General features: G+C 38.3%; 1 protein-coding gene across 4 annotated transcripts in view; it reads left to right on the top strand.

Annotated features, from left to right (window-relative positions):
- The first annotated feature begins 8,523 nt into the window (after nt 1–8,523).
- LOC121600906 (transforming acidic coiled-coil-containing protein 1) overlaps nt 8,524–24,176 on the top strand; it is a 35,373-nt gene continuing 19,720 nt past the window's right edge. Inside the window, exons 1-6 of one of the 4 annotated variants that reach the window (XM_041929672.1) lie at nt 8,524–8,565; nt 8,843–8,932; nt 9,071–9,547; nt 15,934–16,811; nt 16,869–16,963; nt 17,048–17,113. In XM_041929672.1, the coding sequence (XP_041785606.1) occupies nt 8,860–8,932; nt 9,071–9,547; nt 15,934–16,811; nt 16,869–16,963; nt 17,048–17,113 (1,589 nt within the window). In that variant the 5' untranslated portion in view covers nt 8,524–8,565; nt 8,843–8,859. Of the gene's footprint in view, nt 8,566–8,646; nt 8,751–8,842; nt 8,933–9,070; nt 9,548–15,933; nt 16,812–16,868; nt 16,964–17,047; nt 17,114–24,176 lie in introns of those variants that run through there. The other 3 variants (XM_041929671.1, XM_041929674.1, XM_041929675.1) reach the window with 3 other exon arrangements.

The raw sequence follows: 24,176 nt of genomic DNA, 5'->3' as shown, positions 1-24,176 counted from the left end.
AATGCTGGTTTAATATGTTAACACATCACACCACAACGAACGGCTCTAACGTATAACATCCAGCACCTTTAAACAATGCAGGCTCATCCCCATTTATGCTGCATTTCCGGCATTAGCAGAAACTAAAGAAAGGAAAAAAAAACTTATGCTTGTAGTTATAATCCTACTCACCCATGCAGTAAAAGCATTTTCACGGCGACAAGGCTGTCGGTAACGTTTGCTGGATCTTGCTGTGCGCTTGCCAATTGAGTGCACATTTCGCATTGCTCATTACGTGGACATCAAGGTGGCCATCATACTGCCCGGCGACGACGGCTCCTTAAATATAGCGGATGAGCGCGTGGCTCGCCACCGATGGAGACATGTCGCGGCAGAAGGTGTACCACACGTTTATCAGCACGTCGTGCTGGATGGCGCCGGAGGAGATGGAGCGGGACCACGGATACGGCTTCTAGTCGTTCGGCATTACCGCGATCGAGATAGCGACCGGAACTGCGCCGTACCACAACTACCCGCAGATGAAGATGATGATGCTGACGCTGCCGAACGATCAGTCCACGATCGATACCGGGGCGGACAAGAAGGGCCTGTACCAGGCGTGCGACAAGACGTTACGCAAACTGGTCACCGAATGCTTGTAAAAGGAATTGTCCAAGCGTCCAACGGCGAGCGAGCTTTGTATGCTTTGTAACTATAGAAAAAAAACCAGTGGTTAAAAAAAATTAACGCGAGGAGTTTTTGATACCGTGCGGATTACGTTCATTACTTACTAACGTTCATTACAACTTACCTTGTTTTCCATGATTGAACATCGTTTAGTTGGATTGCCGGCATTCTTTCTTCCCTCTTTTGAACGTTCGCCGGCTCAACACGGTTGCACAACAGCTGCATAGAAAATACCGCTTTAATTGATTTAATATTACAATTATTGCCTAAGCTTTACTTACCCTAAACGGCTTTCAGGCGTGTGAAGTCGGTTCTACCACCATTTATAATTTTCGGCTGTTTATTTTACACATTACACACAACACTTTCATCACCGATGTAGCCCTTTTTCAATCATTCGCCGTTGTGCATCGTGCGAGCTATCGTTCGGTTCAAAATGTAAACAAACTTTATTTTTTGAATATTTGACAGATTGCATGACCGATCAACCGCACACTATCTTGTTTTTCTTCTCAGGGCTGCTTCGATTGCCATACTTAAAAAATGGGTGGCCTTAAAAAATCATTTACCGGCGTTCAAAAAATGCTGCTTGGGTTTGTGGTAAACTGGCATTACGCGTAACCGTAGCAATACCGTATTAATACACGATGCGCAATCTCAGATTGCGCATATATTCGTTTTATCAAAATATATGTCAATCCGCGTAGCCAACCCTGAGCTATAAACGTCATTTCCATACAATTTCAGATTGCGCCAAGATTGCGCATAAATTTTCAAGATTATATGTCCGAGATATATAATTTTTTTTTTGACAGATAAATATACCGAACCGATCCATTTGACAGAAAAATATATGTGCAATCTGAGATTGCGCATCGTTTATTGATACGGTGAGCTATCATCGTTTCCTCCTGCGTACTGAGCAAGCTTGTTTTTTTCCCTCGCTGAGGCGAGATGATTTTGTTTGTATGATGAGCAAATCTATCGCCGATGATTGCTCTAATGAGATGATCAAGCAACTGCCGCTCACATGATGAAATCATGATGAGGTTGGATTTTGGAGTGAGTAAAAATATATTTCCCACATCGAGCCGCCATTGCGTTGTGGTTTGAGGAGTACATTGAATCATCTACGAATTATTTACATTTGTAAAACGTTCAATAATTGACCGCGGGCTACATTTCTTGATTCTTTTGTTGAAAGAGCATATCAAATATCCCAAATCAGTTAAAATGTAGTGAAATATTGTTCCGGACACACGATGCTTAGAAGAAAACATAATATCAAGCATGGGAAGAGGATGAACATCTACCATTACTAATAATTCATTTACAGTCTCTAGGTAAGTGTAAAATACCCAACAGAGTGCTTGAAAAAAAAGTTTTTAAATTGCAGAGGGTGATTCTTTCTCCGTCACAGGCATCAACAAAAAATGAAGCCCTGTTTGACGATGAAAAAGATACCCAGTTGTGCGATCCCAAGCGCCACAGATTAAGCTTAAACGACTGGAAAATTGAATATCCATAGGAAAAAATGAAAGCTTCACAGCTTCATTGGTTTGATCAATAGATGGCGTATTACAACTCATCATTATATTGCTATCCTTTTCTTGCAATGTGTTTCGACAAGTTTCATCTTATAATGACCTATATAGCCTTCTAACTTTCTGAGCAAAATCTATATAAATGGTCGTGTGGTCAGATACGTGGGTATCAACACCAACGACCATTACTCAAATCTCACTTGCTTCAGTACTGGTGGTTTCCGTTGGAGTTTAGTATTTAAACAATCGTATCGCCGTTCTAGTTCTAGCGATGCATAACTTCAATGCGAAACCATACAACAGTACAGAGGAAATGAGAAAGCTCTCCTCCAAGCGAGGAAGCTCCACAGGCTGGGTATCCCACAAACAGATGGCGCCACCAGCTTTTTTGCTATTTTTAGAATGCATGAGTCGTTTGCCGTCTGCTAAACGAAGTCTTTTTATATTCCGTTTAGGTAGAGAACTTGAGTCGTTTAGAAGCCGTTTAGTGGTCGTTTAGTGGATTTGTGGCACTTGGGTATTGAGTGAAGTGATTGTGAAATATCAGTAAATTGTGTAAAATTTTGTGTAATTCATCAATACAAAGGATTTAAAAATATACATATGTGTTTAAACGAAACAAATCTTGTTGTTTATTTCATCTATGACGCTTGCTTGAAAATAAAACACAAAGAAAAATAATCCCTGGCATCGTGGCATAAGGAAGCTGCTTAGGCGCTGTTTGAAAGACCCACATAGAACTTTGATGCTGTTTATCTACTGCAAAAGGCGAATTAGAGCAGCGATCTTTAGCGTGCCAAAATGAGCTGCTTAAGCAATTCTGGCTATTTGGGTAAACGACCTAAATTTCGAAGCCTTCAATAGTTCACAAGTTAAATTGATCTGTTCTGTCTTGATGTACTGCGGATCAAATCCCAACCACGGCAGTAAAACAAGTCAACAGATGAACTGAATAGAAAGGCAGAGTCAGAGTGTACACTCGGTTCCCGAGTTGCGCGGTTTCTGCGTTCCCGACGAATCCGCGCAGCTCGAATATCCGCGTAAGTCGAATTTCACGTTTTTTTTTTTTTGAAAATATTTCTGGCTTTTAAGCGATTTCAATTTGTTAGCCAAAATGCAATTTATAACGAACTTGAAGCAAATTGTACCGATTTGACATTTAATCTTTCAAATTTAGAAAACCGCGTTTCTCCGAAGCCGCGTAAGTCGAGAACCGTGTAACTCGAGAACAGACTGTACTAAGGACGTAACGGTGGAAAAAAGTGAAAGAGGAGAATACTTTTTTTTCGCCATGACTACCATGACGATGATTGCACTGATTTTCCCCTTCCTTTTTCTCACAGCACGCTGCTCATAGTGAGATCGCTTTCGTCTGAAAAGCGGAACGGAAAGCGACTTGCACAAGGTGGAATGTAGGGGAACTGTACCAGTTTTCGGCAGTGTATCTATTTTCGGCAGGGTAGCTAAAAACGTGAAATTCTGCACAAACGCGGTAGAAATTTCCACAAAACACTATTTTGTAGTGAAAGTGTACCTATTTGTTATTCACATACGAAGTTTCACACCATTTCATTGCGTATTTGTCAAAATATGTAATGAATTGTGCTATTTTTCGGCAGATTTGCTGCTAACCAATAGTTCGGCAGGTTTTGTGATTAAGAGAACCAGAACAATAAAACAATAATAAAGTGGTGTATAATAAAGATTTTATGCTTATTTAATTTATTCTATCTTGTTCAGAATTTTAAAATCACGATAAACAGGTTATTTTTCACTTTAAATGCTGCCGAAAATAGGTACCCAAGTGCCACAAATCCACTAAACGACCACTAAACGGCTTCTAAACGCCTCAAATTCTCTACCTAAACGGAATATAGAAAGACTTCGTTTAGCAGACGGCAAACGACTCATGCATTCTAAAAATAGCAAAAAAGCTGGGGGCGCCATCTGTTTGTGGGATACCCCAACCAGTTGAGCTTCCTCGCTTGGAGGAGAGCTTTCTCATTTCCTCTGTACTGTTGTATGGTTTCGCATTGAAGTTATGCATCGCTAGAACTAGAACGGCGATACGATTGTTTAAATACTAAACTCCAACGGAAACCACCAGTACTGAAGCAAGTGAGATTTGAGTAATGGTCGTTGGTGTTGATACCCACGTATCTGACCACACGACCATTTATATAGATTTTTGCTCAGAAAGTTAGAAGGCTATATAGGTCATTATAAGATGAAACTTGTCGAAACACATTGCAAGAAAAGGATAGCAATATAATGATGAGTTGTAATACGCCATCTATTGATCAAACCAATGAAGCTGTGAAGCTTTCATTTTTTTCCTATGGATATTCAATTTTCCAGTCGTTTAAGCTTAATCTGTGGCGCTTGGGTAGGGTAACTGTACCAGTTTTCGGCACGCTAGTGCAGCAGTTTCACAAAAACTGCTCACAAATAAACATTTTTTATTATTTTTCATGAAAGTGATGTTATTCTGGTTGATAAACTATCATAATATGTTACACTATTTTTTATTTGCCGGTTCAAAGCCCTTTTTCATAAATATTCGTAAAAATGCAAACATTGCTTTTGCTCCTATTTTCGGCAGTTTGTTCCTATTTTCGGCAGGTTGTGTTCCTACTTTCGGCAGCGCGAATACGGGTCAGAAAATGTTATTTTCTTTGTAAATATGTACAAAAAATGTTCAAAGCTATTTTACACTCTTACTTTCCTAATACTGATGTTAAAAAGCACTTTAATTAATAATTTTATGTTGCTTATTTTGGCCCGTTTTGACAGCCATTTTGATGCGACATTTAAACAGAGCAGCCATTGACAGTTTGATGGTTATAGCGTACGATGCGAATTGGCTTACAAATATTTGTTTTTCTCTTAATTTAGAGCATTGTTTGTCGTAAAATTGGTGATATTTGGTACAAGAAAGGTCATATTATGTGTCTAAATACGCATTGTAGTGTTCTGATCAAGTTTAAAAGGAATATTCAGCCAAATCCAAGGTGTGTTATTGTTCCGAGTTTCGGCAGCAGCCCACAACATTGAGCTGTCAAAAATGAACATTTACTGTGTACCTATTTTCGGCAGCATTTAAAGTGAAAAATAACTTATTTATCGTGATTTTAAAATTCCGAGCAAGTAAGAATAAATTAAATAAGCATAAAATCTTTAATATACACCACTTTTTCATTGTTTTACTGTTCTGATTCTCTTAACCGTAGAGTTGGCAACCAGATTTACACACGTAAGTTGGCAACCGGTATACCCGGGTATTCCACACGTTTTGATGCAAAAAATTAACGATTTCATAGGTAAACAATTTTTCTATATTTTAATGCTGTAAGCAAGTAATGCCGACCATATATTCTCTTCTATTTCATTTATTCATTAAGTTTTTTTCATTTTTTGATAAAAATAACGGTCAAATTGAAATTTGGAATCGCTTGAATTTGACTCAAAAATAAGCAAAGTACGAAAATAGGAAGAAGAGAAACGTCATTCTCCATACAAAATGTATAGAATACCCGGGTATGCTGGTTGCCAACTTACGTGGTAAAGTAAAAAAAAAATCAAGATAAAATACTTACAGGCTGTTTAAAATTACAATTTATGCACCAAAAAAATCATAAATTAAAAGTTGGGAGGTTACGGAAAATTTCAGGTCAATAAAAGCAATGAATCAAAAGTTATAGCAGTTCGAAGTTGAAAAAAATACCCGGGTATCCGGTTGCCAACTTAAAGGTTCCCAAGTGCCACAAAACCACTAAACGACCACTAAACGGCTTCTAAACGACTCAAGTTCTCTACCTAAACGGAATATAGAAAGACTTCGTTTAGCAGACGCCAAACGACTCATGCATTCTAAAAATAGCAAAAAAGCTGGTGGCGCTATCTGTTGGTGGGATACCCCAACCAGTTGAGCTTCATCGCTTGGAGGAGAGCTTTCTCATTTCCTCTGTACTGTTGTATGGTTTCGCATTGAAGTTATGCATCGCTAGAACTAGAACGGCGATACGATTGTTTAAATACTAAACTCCAACGGAAACCACCAGCACTGAAGCAAGTGAGATTTGAGCAATGGTCATTGGTGTTGATACCCACGTATCTAACCACACGACCATTTATATAGATTTTTGCTCAGAAAGTTAGAAGGCTATATAGGTCATAATAAAATGCAACTTGTCGAAACACATTGCAAGAAAAGGATAGCAATATAATGATGAGTTGTAATACGCCATCTATTGATCAAACCAATGAAGCTGTGGAGCTTTCATTTTTTTTTTCTATGGATATTCAATTTTCCAGTCGTTTAAGCTTAATCTGTGGCGCTTGGGTTAATCACAAAACCTGCCGAACTATTGGCTGACAGCAAAGCTGCCGAAAAAAGCACAATTTATTTGATATTTTGAAAAATACGTAATGAAATGGTGTGAAACTTCGTATGTGAATATCAAATAATTACACTTTCACTACAAAATTGTGTTTTGTGAAATTTTTTACCACATTTGTGCAGAATTTCACGTTTTTAGCTACCCTGCCGAAAATAGGTACACTGCCGAAAACTGGTACAGTTACCCTATAATGAAGTGTGGTTATAGTGCTTTTGGCGATCCCCCCCCCCCCCCTGGGCTCCGATTTTGACAGATGGTTTTCCGCTTGTATATGTATTGATGGATTGTTTACGTTTTGCATGGTCTATATTTGGCGGAGATCAATTTGGGTGAATATTTTAGTTTATTAGAACACTGCCCGTGATTTAAAATGGAAATTTTCCTAAGAGAACTTGAAGCGTTCGGAAAACTAACTGTCAGTTTTCTTCATCGATTCTTCTTCCACCTAGCTGTCAAAACGGGCTTATAACTTGACCTGATATCTTTACGGTCAAGCTGGGTTAAAAATATCAGGTGCTGGATAAGGGCCTTTGGGGGGTCGCCATAGTTGTGGGACTTTGCGTCATTTTAAAACCGTTAACCAATGGTTTCCGCACATAAAGCAACGCAAATAGAAACGATTTCTCAGTAACTACGTGCAAATTTGTGTTTCTATTGATTTGATTGAAAAAATAGATATATTAACAAAAGATTTGATGATTTGTTTATGCACGAAATGTAAAATCATGTGAGTAAAAGTTTTGAATCATTAATGTCACTTAAATTTTCCATGCGGCTCGTAGATAATGAGGAATTAATGTGAAAATTAAAAAAATAATGATTTCTTAGTTTCTCTCATCAAAAATGTCGAAAACACAATAAATTATTGAATAAATTCGTGGAATAACACAAAATAACACACATCACATTAAAGTTTTAATGTTAAATAAGAACTCAAAAAGTCTAAAATATATTTTTTAGGAATATTTATTCGAAAAAAATGGGGTAGATAAATTAAATGAACAAATTAAATAAACGTAAACAATGTTTGAATCCTGGGGACCTTAGGCTGCGCTCTAGCACCAATCGAACACGATATCGAACATGGAAAATGTATGGGATTTGACATGTTTGTCTTGTTTGTTTGTTTATGTCTGACAGTGCACCTCCATGATTATATGGGTTTGTTCGAGTTGGATGTCGTGTTCGATTGGTGCCAGAGCGCAGCCTTACGTGAAGTGGCGAAGGGTCAAAATGCACTAGAGTCCAAAGTGGGTAGAAAGGAGGTGTCCGCATACAGAACAATTGGCCATCAAGGCTTTAGAAAAAAGCACAAAACCAGGATCGACGGCAGTTGTCAAATGCGACGAATGTTGCTGGTATACGGGTATGATAAATGAATTGTTTTCGTTTAACAAATATTTGTATAGCTCTTAAAACTTGTATTTTGCATCTAAAGTTCATAAATCGGCATTTTCAACGTGAGATTGCGGCTGCTGCCTGTATACAAATATCGACGGCTGTTGTCAAACTGAATCTCAAAATGGCAACATGCTAAACGCTAGGAAGACACCTCCTCTATATTCCATCTTGCTAGAGTCCACCACCTGATATTTTTAAATTCACCTTGCTTTACGGTCCTTGGACTTGCATCATTTTTCAACACGATTTTCCGTGCTGAAATTGTCATCCGGGGAAGGAAACAATTTGTATCGGATTAGACCACCTGTTCTACATACACTTTGGTTATTATAATCTCACATTTTTTTGAACTAATACCGGTTTTTTTTTAATTAATAACATTGTACAACAAACAATATATACAATCGGCTTTCAAAATCGGAGCCCTAGGGGGGATCGCCAAAAGCGCTATAACTACACCTCATTTTACATTCAACCTTGATAATACCCGGAACGTACAAGATATTCGGCTTTACAAATAGCGAATAGAATTGGTTTCTGAACAACTCATTTCGGTAAGTATTTTCTGTTTTATTTAAATTGCTGAATAGCACCTACAGACATTATACATGTCATAAGGAGATGTATTTTTAGCCTCATGCTTTGTATCTGCTTAGATAAGTTAGTTGCGCAGGAAATTGTTGTTTTGCTCAGGTCTGCGCCGATTAGATCTTTTCGTCATAGAGTGGGAAATTATTTTGTTAGTACCAGGATATTCCATATTTGTATTTACTTTTATTCCCTGGAAAAGCGTTCCGGAATTCATGGCTAATTGAAAATGATTATTTTTAGATCATTGGTTTTGTCTTATGGATGCGAATATAGAAGACATGGATATCGCTTTCGGTGATGTTAACCTACATGGTGGATCTGATATGATATGTGAGTAAATGCTGTTAAATACATTGGGATGACAGTGATATAATGATCACTGCTGGTTTAGTTGTGTGGTGTATTACGTTTTATTTTTATACCTTATTACCCTGTGTTTCCATGTGTTTTACGGTTTTTAAATGAAAGTTGATGAAGAATTACTAGATAGCCCCGATCCTAAGGCCATCTATGATCAAGAGCCGGATTTGTCGGATTCTAGAAATAGTGCAACAAAAGTGAATCGTAATGCATCCAATACAACAATCGTAACGCGGCTTAACAGAAGCTTCCCAGCAGATAACGCCGATACCGCAGCGGAATCGATTCGATTTCCGCTACAAGATGCTAAAGATACCAACGTTCCCAACATCATGCAAAGAGATGCCCCTTCCATTGAATCTGTTAAAGAAAACTTACTGAATACTCCGGCATATATTGGATTCCTGTTGCCAGATAAAGAAAATATGGTTGCTGAGACATGTGAATCTTTGTCGAAAACTTTCCCCTCTGCAATCGAAGAACAAAGGGACGAATTTCCTATAGATGTAATAGAGTTTGCCTCGGTACAAATACCCGTCCATCACTCTTCGGCACCACAAGAAAAGTTTGTACCGGCGAATGAATGTAAGTGTGTTTTTATATTATTTATATTGTGTTTTATATTGTCCCAAGCCGAATTTTTCGGAGAAAACGAACACAAACTCATGCCATCCTTTTCTATTCATCAGCCCTACTCTCTCACACGGATCGAAGAACTTTTACGCATCTCTTTGTTCATTGTGCTATATTTGAAGGGTTTAAAACTGATCGATAACGATACATGTTCATGAAGTAGTTATGGTCAAATGGTAATGGTGTAATGTTTGTAACATGGTCGACCTGAGTTCATTTCCATTTTTATTGTTTTCATTGATGATCTAAAATTTTATTTTATTTTTAAAACATACAGCTTCAATAACTTCAAATCCCTTTACTCATTGTTAGAAATGTGTGTTTAATAGTTCATCTGTTATTTTTATTGTTTTGTTTATTTCTTTTAATTCATTTAGCATCAGTACCCCTTCATACAACCAAACAAGTAAATATTACGATAATGAATAATGATATGGTGGCTCAGCTGGCAAAGTGATTCGTAGTAGAACTAGCGATGTGGTTGGTAGCATCAAGGATGAAGCATGGATTTTATCATGAGGGGAGGGAGTGAATCCGAATGTTCATTTCTATTTTTAGCTCTTTTTTGCATGGGTTTATCTTTCACGTGTGTTCACTATCCCCGAAAATGATGTGTATTTCGTTGGTCTTTTCGGGGATAATTCGTTAACGAATTATTCCCGAAAAGAACAGCGAAAACCAGCGTTGTCGGAAGCTTGGACAAGAGGTTAGAGTACCTCTTAATGCCTCGCTACACGACCTGAAAACTCGAGGCGAAAACTATAAAATCTGAAATCTACATCAAAAAAATTTCGGGTCGTGTAGCCGCGTTTTGTGTACCACTCCCAAGCGAAATTTTTCGGGGATAATGAACACAAACTCATGCCATCTCTCTCTATTCATCGGCCCTTCTCTCTCACACGCATCGATGAACTTTTACACATATCTTTGTTCATTGTATTATATTTGAAGGGTTTAAAAGTGATAGATAACAATTCATGTTCATGAAGTAGTTATGGTCAAATGTTAATGGTGTAATGTTTGTACCATGGTCGACATGCGTTCAATTCCATTTATATTGTTTTTATTGATGATTTAAAGTTTTATTTAATTTTTAAAACATCCACCTCCAATAACTTCAAACCCATTTACTCATTGTTAGAAATGCGTGTTTAATAGTTAATCTGTTATTTTTATTGTTTTATTTATTTCTTTTCATTTATTTAGTATCAGTACCCCTTCATACAACCAAACCAGTAAATAGCACGATAATGAATAATAATATGGTGGCGCAACTGGCAAAGTGATTCGAAGTAGAACTAGCGATGTGGTTGGTAGCATCAAGGATGAAGCATGAGCATGAATTGGAACATAAGTGGAGGGAGTGAATCCGAATGTTCATTTCTATTTTTAGCTCTTTTTTTGCATGGGTTCATCTTTCACGTGTGTTCACTATCCCCAAAAATGATCTGTATTTCGTTGGTCTTTTCGGGGATAATTCGTTAACGAATTATCCCCGAAAAGACCAGCGAAAACCAGCGTGGTCGGGAGCTTGGGCTGTGCACACAAAACCTCTTTCATATGAAGCAAGCGAAAAGTTGTGAACAAATTTCACTAAATGAATATAGATACTTTTTTAAAGTGTAAAGAGTGGTTGACTGCCGGGTTATTCGCGTGACAAAACAATTGTTTAGTAGTGATAATGATCTTATTTTTCCTTTTCACATCTACAATACCCCAAGCGAAATTTTTCGGGAATAATGAACACAAACTCATGCCATCCTTTTCTATTCATCAGCCCTACTCTCTCACACGTATCGATGAACTTTTACACATCTCTTTGTTCATTGTGCTATATTTGAAGGGTTTAAAACTAAAAGATAAAAACTCATGTTCATGAAGTAGTTGTGGTCAAATATTATTGGTGCTGTGTTTGTACCATGGTCGACCTAAGTTCAATTCCATTTTTATTGTTTTCATTAATGATTTAAAGTTTTCTTTTATTTTTAAAACATCCAACTCCAATAAGTTCAGACCCTTTTACCAATTGCTACGAATGCGTGTTTAACAGTCAATCTGTTATTTTTATTGTTCTGTTTATTTCTTTTAATTCATTTAGTATCAGTACCCCTTCATACAACAAAACCAGTAAAAAGCACGATAATGAATAATGATATGGTGGCGCAACTGGCAAAGTGATTCGAAGTAGAACTAGCGAAGTGGTTGGTAGCATGAGGGGAGGGAGTGAATCCGAATGTTCATTTCTATTTTTAGCTCTTTTTTCGCATGGGTTCATCCTTCACGTGTGTTCACTATCCCCGAAAATGATGTGTATTTCGTTGGTCTTTTCGGTGATAATTCGTTAACGAATTATCCCCGAAAAGACCAGCGAAAACCAGCGTGGTCGGGAGCTTGGGACGGTCTTTTTGAGTTTAAAGGCTCCTGTCAAAAAGATTTCGGATGAGATTTCTGCTCTCGGAGCCAAGTTGGATTAAAATTATCAGGTGTTGGATACCCAAGCTCCCGACCACGCTGGTTTTCGCTGGTCTTTTCGGGGATAATTCGTTAACGAATTATCCCCGAAAAGACCAACGAAATACAGATCATTTTCGGGGATAGTGAACACACGTGAAAGATGAACCCATGCAAAAAAGAGCTAAAAATAGAAATGAACATTCGGATTCACTCCCTCCACTCATGATCATGCTTCATCCTTGATGCTACCAACCACATCGCTAGTTCTACTTCGAATCACTTTGCCAGTTGCGCCACCATATTATTATTCATTATCGTGCTATTTACTGGTTTGTTTGTATGAAGGGGTACTGATACTAAAAGAATTAAAAGAAATAAATAAAACAATAAAAATAACAGATTAACTATTAAACACGCATTTCTAGCAATGAGTAAATGAGTTTGAAGTTATTGGAGCTGGATGTTTTAAAAATTAAATAAAACTTTAAATCATAAAAAAAACAATAAAAATGGAATTGAACTCAGGTCGACCATGGTACAAACATTACACCATTAACATTTGACCATAACTAGTTCATGAACATGAATTGTTATCTATCACTTTTAAACCCTTCAAATATAGTACAATGAACAAAGAGATGTGTAAAAGTTCATCGATGCGTGTGAGAGAGTAGGGCTGATGAATAGAAAGAGATGGCATGAGTTTGTGTTCATTATCCCCGAAAAATTTCGCTTGGGTAAGGGCCTTTGGGGGGTCGCCATAGTTGAGGGACTTTGCGTCATTTTAAAACCGTTAACTAATGGTTTCCGCGCACAAAGCATAGCAAATAGTAAAGATTTCTTTGTTATTCGGTGTCTATTAATTGTAATTATTAAAAGGTTCGTCTATTAATTTTATCGAAAAAAATAGATCTATTAACAAAAGATTTGATGATTTGTTTATGCACGAAATGTAAAATCATTGGAGTAAGAGTTCTTATGTCACTTAAATTTTCCATGCGGCTCGTAGATAATGGAGAATCAATGTGAAAATTAAAAAAATAATGATTTCTTAGTTTCTCTCATCAAAAATGTTGAAAACACAATGAATTATAGAATAAATTCACGGAATAACACGAAATAACACACTGTAATCCATGTTTTAATGTTAAATAAGAACTCACCAAGTCCAAAATATATTTATCAAGAATATTTAATCGAAAAAATGGGGTAGATAAATTATATGAACAAATTTAATAAATGTAAACAAAGTTTGAATCCTGGGGACCTTACGTCAAGTGACGAATTGTCAAAATGCGCTAGAGTCCATCACATGACCGTATCAATAAACGATGCGCAATCTCAGATTGCGCATATATTTATCTGTCAAACGTATCGGTTTGATATATTTATCTGTCAAAAAAATTTATATATCTCGGACATATAATCTTGAAAATTTATGCGCAATCTTGGCACAATCTGAAATTGTATGGAAATGACGTTTATAGCTCAGGGTTGGCTACGCGAATTGACATATATTATGATAAAACGAATATATGCGCAATCTGAGATTGCGTATCGTGTATTAATACGTTGATATTTTTAAATCCACCTTGCTCGGAGCAAAGTGGGTAGAAAGGAGGTGTCCGCATACAGAACAATTGGCCATCAAGGCTTTAGAAAAAAGCACAAAACCAGGATCGACGGCAGTTGTTAAATGCGACGAATGTTGCTGGTATACGGGTATGATAAATGAATTGTTTTCGTTTAACAAATATTTGTATAGCTCTTAAAACTTGTATTTTACATCTAAAGTTCATAAATCGGCATTTTCAACGTGAGATTGCGGCTGCTGCCTGTATACAAATATCGACGGCTGTTGTCAAACTGAATCTCAAAATGGCAACATGCTAAACGCTAGGAAGACACCTCCTCTATATTCCACCTTGGCTCAGAGCAGAAATATTTGGCGTACAGTTTTCTCCTGCCCCCCCCCTTTTGATCGATTTTTTTACATTTAGATCCATGTAGCGAGGCCTTTACCCCAAGGTAATTTAAAAATATCAGGTGGTAGAATCTAGAGCATTTTGACAATTCGTCACTTGACGTAAGGTCCCCAGGATTCAAACTTTGTTTACATTTATTTAATTTGTTCATATAATTTATCTATCCCATTTTTTCGATTGAACATTCTTTAAGAATATATTTTAGGCTTTGCGGGTTCTTATTAAAAATAAAAAATAGATTACAGTGTGTTATTTCGTGTTATTCTGTTAATTTATTCTGTAATATATTGTGTTTTCAACATTTTTGAGGATAAAAAATATGAAATCATTATTTTTTTCAATTTTCACATTAATTCCTCATTATCTACGAGCCGCATGAAAAATTTACGTGAGATTAGAACTTTACTCACATGGTTTTACATTTCGTGCATAAACAAATCATCACATCTTTTGTCAATAGATCTCAATTTTTCGATAAAATCAATCGACACACAAAAATGCACATAATAACAAAGAAATCTGTTCAATTTGCTAAGCTTTGTGTGCGGAAACCATTAGTTAACGGTTTTAAAATGACGTAAAGTCCCTCATCTACGGCGACCCCCCAAAGGCCCTTATCCACCACCTGATAATTTTAATCCACCTTGTTCCTACTTTCGCAGAGTGACGTTTATTCTATGTATAGGCGAAAGGCCATGAGAGTGACAAAATGCTGACAAATTTTTCAAAACGTGAGCTACTGTAAAAATTTTGTCACCTGGAGCAAGGTGGATTAAAAATATCTGGTGTTGGATAAGGGCCTTTGGGGGGTCGCCATAGTTGAGGGACTTTACATCATTTTAAAACCGTTAACTAATGGTTTCCGCACACAAAGCTTAGCAAATTGAACAGATTTCTTTGTTATTATGTGCATTTTTGTGTGTCGATTGATGTTATCGAAAAAATGAGATTTATAACAAAAGATTTGATGTTTTTTTATGCACGTAAAAATGAAATGTAAAATCATGTGAGTAAGAGTTCTAATCTCACGTAAATTTTCCATGCGGCTCGTAGATAATGAGGAATTAATGTGAAAATTAAAAAATACATGATTTTTTAGTTTTTATCATCAAAAATGTTGAAAACACAATGAATTATAAAATAAATTCACGGAATAACACAAAATAACACACTTTAAACCATGTTCTAAGGTTAAATAAGAACTCGCAAAGTCCAAAACATATTTTTAAACAATATTTAATCGAAAAAATGGGGTAGATTATCTATATGAACAAATTTAATAAATGTAAACAAAGTTTGAATCCTGGGGACCTTACGTCAAGTGACGAATTGTCAAAATGCGCTAGAGTCCTTCACCTGATATTTATAAATCCACTTTGACCCGGAGCAGCCAGGAAATCAAGTTGACAAAAGTTGACACAAAGTGACAAAATTTAACGTTCGCGAAAAAGCGTTAACAAACAGCTATTTGGCGCAGTTGTGACCCATTGCTATGATATAAATGCTAAAATGCATGATTCGATTTGATTTTTACACCTTTTTAGTACTTCTTAAACAAAATATCGATGATATTCAGATGTTGGAGCTTTTTGTCGTTCTTGTGTATATTTTTGGTGCGGCCACGAGAAAAGCTCTTTTTTGCAGTTGACAAGCAATTTTGACATCAATGAAAATAATTTCAACATTTTGTCACCTCCGTGGCCACGCGCTATATGAATGTATACAAGCAATAAATGTACAAGAAAAAATATGAAAAAACAGCAGACGAAAAAAATACTTTCGCCTCGTCAAAAGTGATTGTTATTTCAATGTGTTAATTACGCCCTAGACATTGTAAGGAAATAAGCTACAAACAATCATTAAAACTACCTAATGATTGGTTTCTTGTTTACATTTCAGATAACTTTTCGGCAGCTGATTTCGATTGTTTACTTTCACGAGGTTGCTCGCAATCTTCGAGAACCACAGAGACATCAATTATAGCATCTGCATTGTCGTCCTCGGATGCGGTACTACCAAGAAACTCAGTGTTGATTAATTTTGATCCTCTTTTGCGTCGGCAAACTATCATTCAAACCGAAAACAAACAAGTTGTTAACTCTATTACAGAAACCTCATCCGCGTGCCTAGATTTAGTTAAATTTGCACAACATGAGCAAAGCAATGAAATTGCTGATCCAATAACAGATTTCGATGCAAGCTATAAAGACTGTACCGGCGAGCACAGAGCATTAATTTCGAATGGTTTAATTTTACCGTCGTTATCACAATTAGAAAATCATCCAGGCAATGATCCCAAGGATAAGCAACATCAGGAAAATGCGTTACGTTGCCTTATTGATACATCTTTAGCCGCCAGTAGTACACAAAGCCAGGAACTCAGATTTGCCAGGACTGTAGATTCTCTTGAGAAAACAGTGGCCACTCAAAAAAGCGAATCTGAAAATTGCTCTAAGTATTTGGATAATCTTCTATCTTCATCTTCTTCATCAGAACAGGAAATATCCTACAGTGAAAAAGGAAAAATCAATGAACTTCTCGTGCCAGTTGTCAATGCCCATATTGATTCTGTAAATTTCTTGGAGCATAATTCGGTTCTTAACAGTTTGACGAATTCAAATGCGAACCCAAAAAATACACAACTCGAAGAATTGATCGTTGAACAATTCCACGATAGAAACATTGACGTATCATTATCGAAAAACAATTCAGAAAGTACTAAAAATAATACCATCGTTGAATTAAACAGCATTGGTAATCTGGCTACCGTTGTTAATGTAAGTATTTTTATTGGCCCGGAAAGTTTCTTTTTTTATAGTTTATGCTTGTTGTAGGGAAACGATGATTTAAGAACTTTTCGCGAACATATGCTTTTCGCGAAGCCTGCTGAACTGCTTGTCACACAAAACAGAGCGGAGCAAAACATGAGGTAATTTACCCCTATTATCTTATTTATCTCATCAACTAGTGTGATGTATTTTTTTTTCTTCAAATTATGGTTTTAATCTTTCAGCGAAGAACGATCAGGGCCAATAGAGGAAGGATGTGTTGATGCTGGAAATATAAATAAAAATGATGAGTAAGTATTATACGATACTTCTATTGGATTATTTTATTACTTGGTTTGTTAAAAAAATGACTTCAAAAAGGGTTCGTCTATACCTGAATGTTTCACAGAAAATGGCGAATTATGCCTATAAAAGGTATAGGACGGTGAAAGTGATAATAAGGGTTTATAGATAGACCCTTAGTTCACGCGTTTTGATAAACAATAAGTGTTAAAATTCTTAATTAGCAACTAACGCACAAAAGAAAAACTAAGTCATGACCACTTGGTTCTAAAATCTATCGTGCTTCTAATTCTAAATATCAGTTATTAGAAGTCAGTTGACTATGTTGGATGGTCATGTGCGTATTACATAACCTAGGCCAAGCGATCTACGGTTCAAATGAAGTAGCATAGTAATTTTCAGAGTGTTGATGTTATTCATAATTTAGTAGTTATGAATCTGGCCAATTTATTGTGCCATCTGGCATTCTGTGGCTAACAGTGGCTCCTACTACGCATCAGTTACTACTATTATCGGTTTCTTTCGGTCATAATAAGTCAGAAGGAGGTCTGAGCTTAACAACCGCTTAAACGTGTCAAACGCAATCTGACATTCTGGACTCCAATACCATTGCCCATCTTTTTTAATAGCTCATCAAGCGGGTAACGAATATTCCTCATTTGCTGCACAAACTTCCCATAACAGTTTATCGCTCCTAAGAATGAGCATAATTCAGCAGGATTTTTCGTGGAAGGCATCTTCACAATCGCTTCAATCTTGGCAGGATCCGGGCATTGTCCATCACGATCTAAAATATGACCAAGATATTTAATTTGCTTTTGGAAAAAGTTACACTTTTCAGGCCTTATTTTGAACCCATATTCCTGCAACTTCGCGAGTACCGCGCGAAGGTTTTCCATGTGGGTGTGTTCATCCGTTCCGCCAATCACGATGTTATCTAGGTACACCGCCACATCCTTTAACCCAGCTAGCATGGTCTTCATCAACTGCTGGTAGGCACCTGGTGCGACCTTCACCCCAGGCGGAAGTCGGTTATAAGCATATAACCCTCTGTGTGTGTTAACCGTTAGCAGCTCTCTGCACTCCTGTTCCACTTCTACCTGTAGGAACGCATCGGTTAGGTCTATCTGGCTAAACATAGCCGAATTTGCCAAGGTTGAAAATATATCCTCCAGCAGCGGGCAGCGGGCAGGCTCGAGTGCATCATTCAACCCCGTTGAGTAGTCGCCACATATACGAATGATTCCAGTCGCCTTGCGCACTATTACTATAGGCGCAGCCCAAGCTGAAAAATTAACACGGGTTATTATACCTTCTTTTTCCAGCCGGTCTAGCTCCTCGTCTACAGCGGGACGCATCGCATATGAAGCAGGACGCTTGGGCGAAAGACAGGCGCTGCATCCTTTTTCAGCACCATTCTCACTTTTGCTTTCATGCAGTTCCCCAACTCGTGGGAAAATAATCCTTCAAAATCCCTTTTTACTGTCTCTAGACTAATCGTTGCCACACACACACACACACACACACACACACACACACACACACACACACACACACACACACACACACACACACACACACACACACACACACACACACACACACACACACACACACACACACACACACTCACACTCACACTCACACTCACACTCACACTCACACTCACACTCACACACACACACACACACTCACACTCACACTCACACTCACACACACACACACACTCACACTCACACTCACACACACACACACACATACACACACACACACACGATTGCACACACACACACACACACACACACACACACACACACACACACACACACACACACACACACACACACACACACACACACACACACACACACACACACACACACGATTGCACACCGACGCCAATTGAACATCCCACAATCCAAAAAATTCCATCAAATCAGCACCTAGTAACATCAGCGGCTCCTTAGTGACTCTCATCGTACATCGTTTAACTTGCTGCTGCAAAGCCACATGAGCACAAAATTCTCCTAGGATTTGCAGTTGGCTACCCGAAGCCGTTTTTGCCTTCACGGTTGGCGGGCAAAATGGAGGCTGTCCTATGCTTTTCCATTGCTCCTTTGATATAATCCTTTGATCCTTTGATATAATGGGCTCACCATTCAATATCACATTCACGTTACCTTTGCCCTTACTGTTGACCATGTTCACGAGGACTGTTCTCACTTTGCTGTGGGTTTTTGATGCGATAAAACGTGCCGCTTCCCCACAGTGCCCTTCCTTATGACCAAATTTTTGAGAATGCCTTATGACCAATTTTTTGTAATTTCTATACGTGCACTTTTGAGCATAGTGCCCCTCACCAGTGGACTTAGCCGGTTGCATATCACGTTGCGTTCCTCCGTAACCGCGGTTCATTTGCCACTTTGGACCGTTTCGATGATACTTCCCGTCAGTCATGACGTTTATTTGTTTCTCGCTCTCTATCATCACGGTGTCTATTTTCAATGTCACCATCTTTCGGCACATCTCGACTAACTGCGTTAGTGTGGTAACTTCGTTGTCCTCTATTCTGCTGAGCAACCGCAACCTTACATCGGCGTCTCTGTCGTCCTTCAACCCGCACACAAACAAAAAACATTTAAACTTCTCCTCTGTCAGCCCCGCAAGTTCTGCCTCAACGACACTCTTATTTACGCGGCAACCGAACGTCACGTAATCTTTCAGGCCGCTTTTCTGCAACTGCAAGCACTTAAACCGCTTGCTGACCTCTGACTCACGAGAACCAAACAGCGATTTTAGCGTACTTAGAGTTTCCGCGAATTTGAAGTCGTTCGGCTTACGTGGCAGTACCAAGGTGGATTAAAAATATCTGGTGTTGGATAAGGGCCTTTGGGGGGTCGCCATAGTTGAAGGACTTTACGCCATTTTAAAACCGTTAAACATTCGTTTCCGCACACAAAGCTTAGCAAATAGAACAGATTTCTTTGTTATTATGTGCATTTTTGTATGTCTATTGATTTTATCGAAAAAATGAGATTTATAACAAAAGATTTGATGATTTTTTATGCACGTAAAAATGAAATGTAAAATCATGTGAGTAAGAGTTCTAATCTCACGTAAATTTTCCATGCGGCTCGTAGATAATGAGGAATTAATGTGAAAATTGAAAAAAAATGTTTTCTTAGTTTCTCTCATCAAAAATGTTGAAAACACAATGAATTATAAAATAAATTCACGGAATAACACAAAATAACCCACTGTAAACTATGTTCTAAGGTTAAATAAGAACTCGCTAAGTCCAAAATATATTTTTAAACAATATTTAATCGAACAAATGTGATAGATAAATTATATGAACAAATTTAATAAATATAAACTAAGTTTGAATCCTGTTACCTTACGTCATGTGACGAATTGTCAAAATGCACTAGAGTCCACCACATGATATTTATAAATCCACCTTGGGCAGTACGTAGCTCGTGTACCGTTCATGCTCTGGTTATCCCAGCTTCCTCAACAGCAGCCGCACCTTCGCGTCATCCTCCAGCTTACTTGCGTCCCTCTCGAACAGATCCTCATAACGCGAGAATCATCCGGCGAACGTCGTACTCTCCGGATCGAAGTGAAAATCTTTCACCTGGCCCGCCAGCAGATCGCTAAGCTGCTCTGACCCATTCACGGTCTGCTTAAGCTGCGCTGTCGGCTAAATCTCGCCTATCAGCTTTTCCTGCTGCTTCATAAATGCTTGTTGCCTGCTCCAGCATCATCATGTGCTGTTGGCGAAACAGCTCGTGAATCCAGCCGGGGCCAGATTCTGTTGGATTGACGATTCCCGTGTCACCGCGATGGCCGCTGTGCGATGGCCACTCCCCTTCACCATTGTTTGTATGCTGGTTTACTGCACCACTGGTATTCATTGTGCGTTTTCACTTTCTACTTTTGCACAGGTTCTTCTAACGCTCGTCGCCAATGTTGTATCGTTGTACTTTACTGTTTATTTCCCTTATCCGTACAACACATTACTATTGTACACACATTGTACACATTACTATAATCTTCACAATACCAGCAACATCCGTACTCCGTCACGGTTCGTAGGAGAGAGCCCCGAACATTCTCTTCCTTGCACCCACGATGCTATGTCCTCCACCCGAGCGGCACTCATCACTTCGTTCCCAGGGGCCGGCAACCTATCTTGTACTCTACAACACCTGCTATAAGTATCAAGAATGAATTAATGGTTAAAATTTACTGGCCTACTTGCTATTAAAGGCATTAATTGTCTCAATGCTATTGAGCGTAATGTGGGAACGATTGAAAGACGATGTACACCGTTCTAAGAGTGAACTAAGACTAACTACATTTATTGGATATTCAGTGTAACCACGGTTGCTGTAACCAATGGCTACTTGATTACAATTAAGATTTTGCTATTAGCAATCCACCACAGAATCCCCCTCAGTTACGCCAAGAACCGAACACGGTGATCGGATGGCGTAACTTTTATTATTTCATCATCCTCATTCGAATCCTTTTCGTAAATATATGCTGGTTTAATACGTTCAATCGAAAGCTTTCGTTTCTCACCGTTCATATTTATGTCAATACACTTTTCATACCTTTCGGTTATTTGAAAAGGTCCCTCGTATGGGTGTGTAAGAGGCTGCTTGACTGAATCGATTCGAATAAAAACGCTTTTGCAATTAAGTCCGTCGTAACAAATACCGATCGTTTGGCATGATGCGAGTTTCTGATTGGTCCGATTTACGACAAAGCAGTTTGGCAAACTCTGAACGACATATTTCCGTCTTCGAGGGTTCCAAAAATCGCCAGAAATTCGTAGTAGCTTTCCGTATGTCATCTCGGAAACAGAACAATCGATATCTTCTCTGATAGCAGTTCGCAAACCGAGGAGGACCAACGGCAGTTTATCGCACCAACGTTATGAATCGACACAGGTGAGCGAAGTTTTTCACGTTCGATGAAAACGCTCGATAAAGGCGTTAGCTTCAGGGTGATACGCTGTAGTATGAATACGGAGAGCCCCAAGAAGCCGCGTCATTTCCGTGAACAATTCGGATTCAAATTGTCGTCCTTGATCTGTCGTTATTGTTTCTGGAACACCGAATCGAGAAATCCAACATTCACAAATTGCTCTAGTTTCTGCTAGCATATCTGGCAAAGGAACTGCTTCCGACTAACGACTTAACCGGTCGATCATCGTTAATAAGTATCGCTTTCTGTTCGAACATATGAATATGGCGGAAACGACTTTTGGGAAGCTCGTATTCGTTGAACGCCGCAAATGTATCCCAATGGATTTTCTATCGTTGACAATCGATACAAGATCTGACGTAGCGGGCGACGTCTCTGTTGTAAATTACTATGGTTATGTTCGGAGCTGAGAGAAAACACACGTCTTGTTCGCTTGGATGCAGTAACGGAAGAGAGTTTTATTTATTCCTAATTTTGACAACATAATTCTCTTTCTATTTGCTATAAAATTCGTTCTGCGTTTTCACCATTAAATCTAGTTCTCATGTGAATCATCTTGCGTTGCACACTCCTCCTCAACGCAAGTTCCCTTACTCTGCCATTGTATCTCTCACAATGAAACACTTAATCCTATCAAGCTTATTAACTTCTGTATTCTAATCCTGGCTAATGGTTTAGTTAATAGATCCGCGATCATTTCCTCTGTTGAACAATAGACGCAGCTTACTTGTCCTTTCTTAATTTGATCCTTAGTGAAATGATAGCGCGTTGCAATATGCTTAGTTCTGTTACTCAACTTTTCGCCTGATAATATTTTCAAACAGCTCTGGTTGTCTTCGTGAATAATAACTTCCTGTACATCGTTTAATTCCTCAAGAAGTAATTTCAACCACAGTGCTTCCTGTATCCCTTCTGATATTGCGACAAATTCTGGTTCAGCTGTTGATTACGTTACGCATGATTGCTTTCTACAAGTCCAACTAATGGTACCGCCGTTTACTTTAAAAACATATCCACTGTTGGATTTTCTATCTATTCTGTTCTCGGCCCAATCTGAGTCACAATAGCCAATTATACCACTATCGCATCCCTTTTCACTCAGTCGTAGACGATAGTCCCTTTAAATATCTAACAACTCTCTTTAACTCACACCAATCGTGTTGTGTGGGTTTACTTATCTTTTGGCTATTGATACGGCTGCCGATATATCTGGTCTTGTGTTAATCGTAATATAAAGCAATTTCCCTATTAACTGCTGATACTCCTTACTATCGGAAAGTTCGATTTCTTCTGCTTCGATCTTTATGTACCCTGGATCAAGCGGAATACTAGAAGGCTTTGCATCTGTTAACCCACTAGAGATAGTTACATCTTTGATGTAGTTGCGTTGATTAACAAAATAATCTCCTTGCTTATTTTTCTCTACTTCTATTCCAAGGAAGAATCTTATGTCGCCCAAAATGTTAACCTCAAACGACTTTTTCAATTTAGCAAGCAATGACTCAATCATTTCAAGATTATCTCCAGCAACTATCAAATCGTCTACATATACTAAGACGTAGCACCATTCCTTTCCGCATCTTTTTTTGTACAAGCAACTGTCTGCAAAGCAATTTGTATGTCCCTGGCGCTTTAGTTCTTGATCAAGTTTCTGATTCCACGATCTTGCTGATTGTTTTAAACCGTATAGCCCTTTCTTCAATCTACAAACCTTGCTATCTTCCACTTTCACACCTTGTGGAACTTTCATAAAGATTTCTTCTTCTAAATCGTCGTACAGAAACGCGGTTTTAATATCGTACTGCTTTACCGCCATTCCCCTTTTTTGCCGAAATCCCCATTAGCACACGGAAAGTCGTCTGCTTAACTACTGGTGCAAATACCTCATCATAGTCAGTTCCAAACTGCTGACTAAACCCTTGCGCAACAACACGAGCTTTGTAACGCAACAAATTTCCGTCCGCATCTCTCTTAGTCTTGAAGACCCACTTGCTGCCTATCGTCTTTCGTCCCGGTGGTAGGTCTACCAGTGACCATGTGTTGTTAGCCTCAATCGACTGAAGCTCTTCTTGGATA

Source organism: Anopheles merus, unplaced genomic scaffold (genome assembly GCF_017562075.2).
Source record: "Anopheles merus strain MAF unplaced genomic scaffold, AmerM5.1 LNR4000011, whole genome shotgun sequence".
NCBI classification, from domain to species: domain Eukaryota; kingdom Metazoa; phylum Arthropoda; class Insecta; order Diptera; family Culicidae; genus Anopheles; species Anopheles merus.
This window is presented reverse-complemented; position numbering and strand designations above follow the sequence as displayed.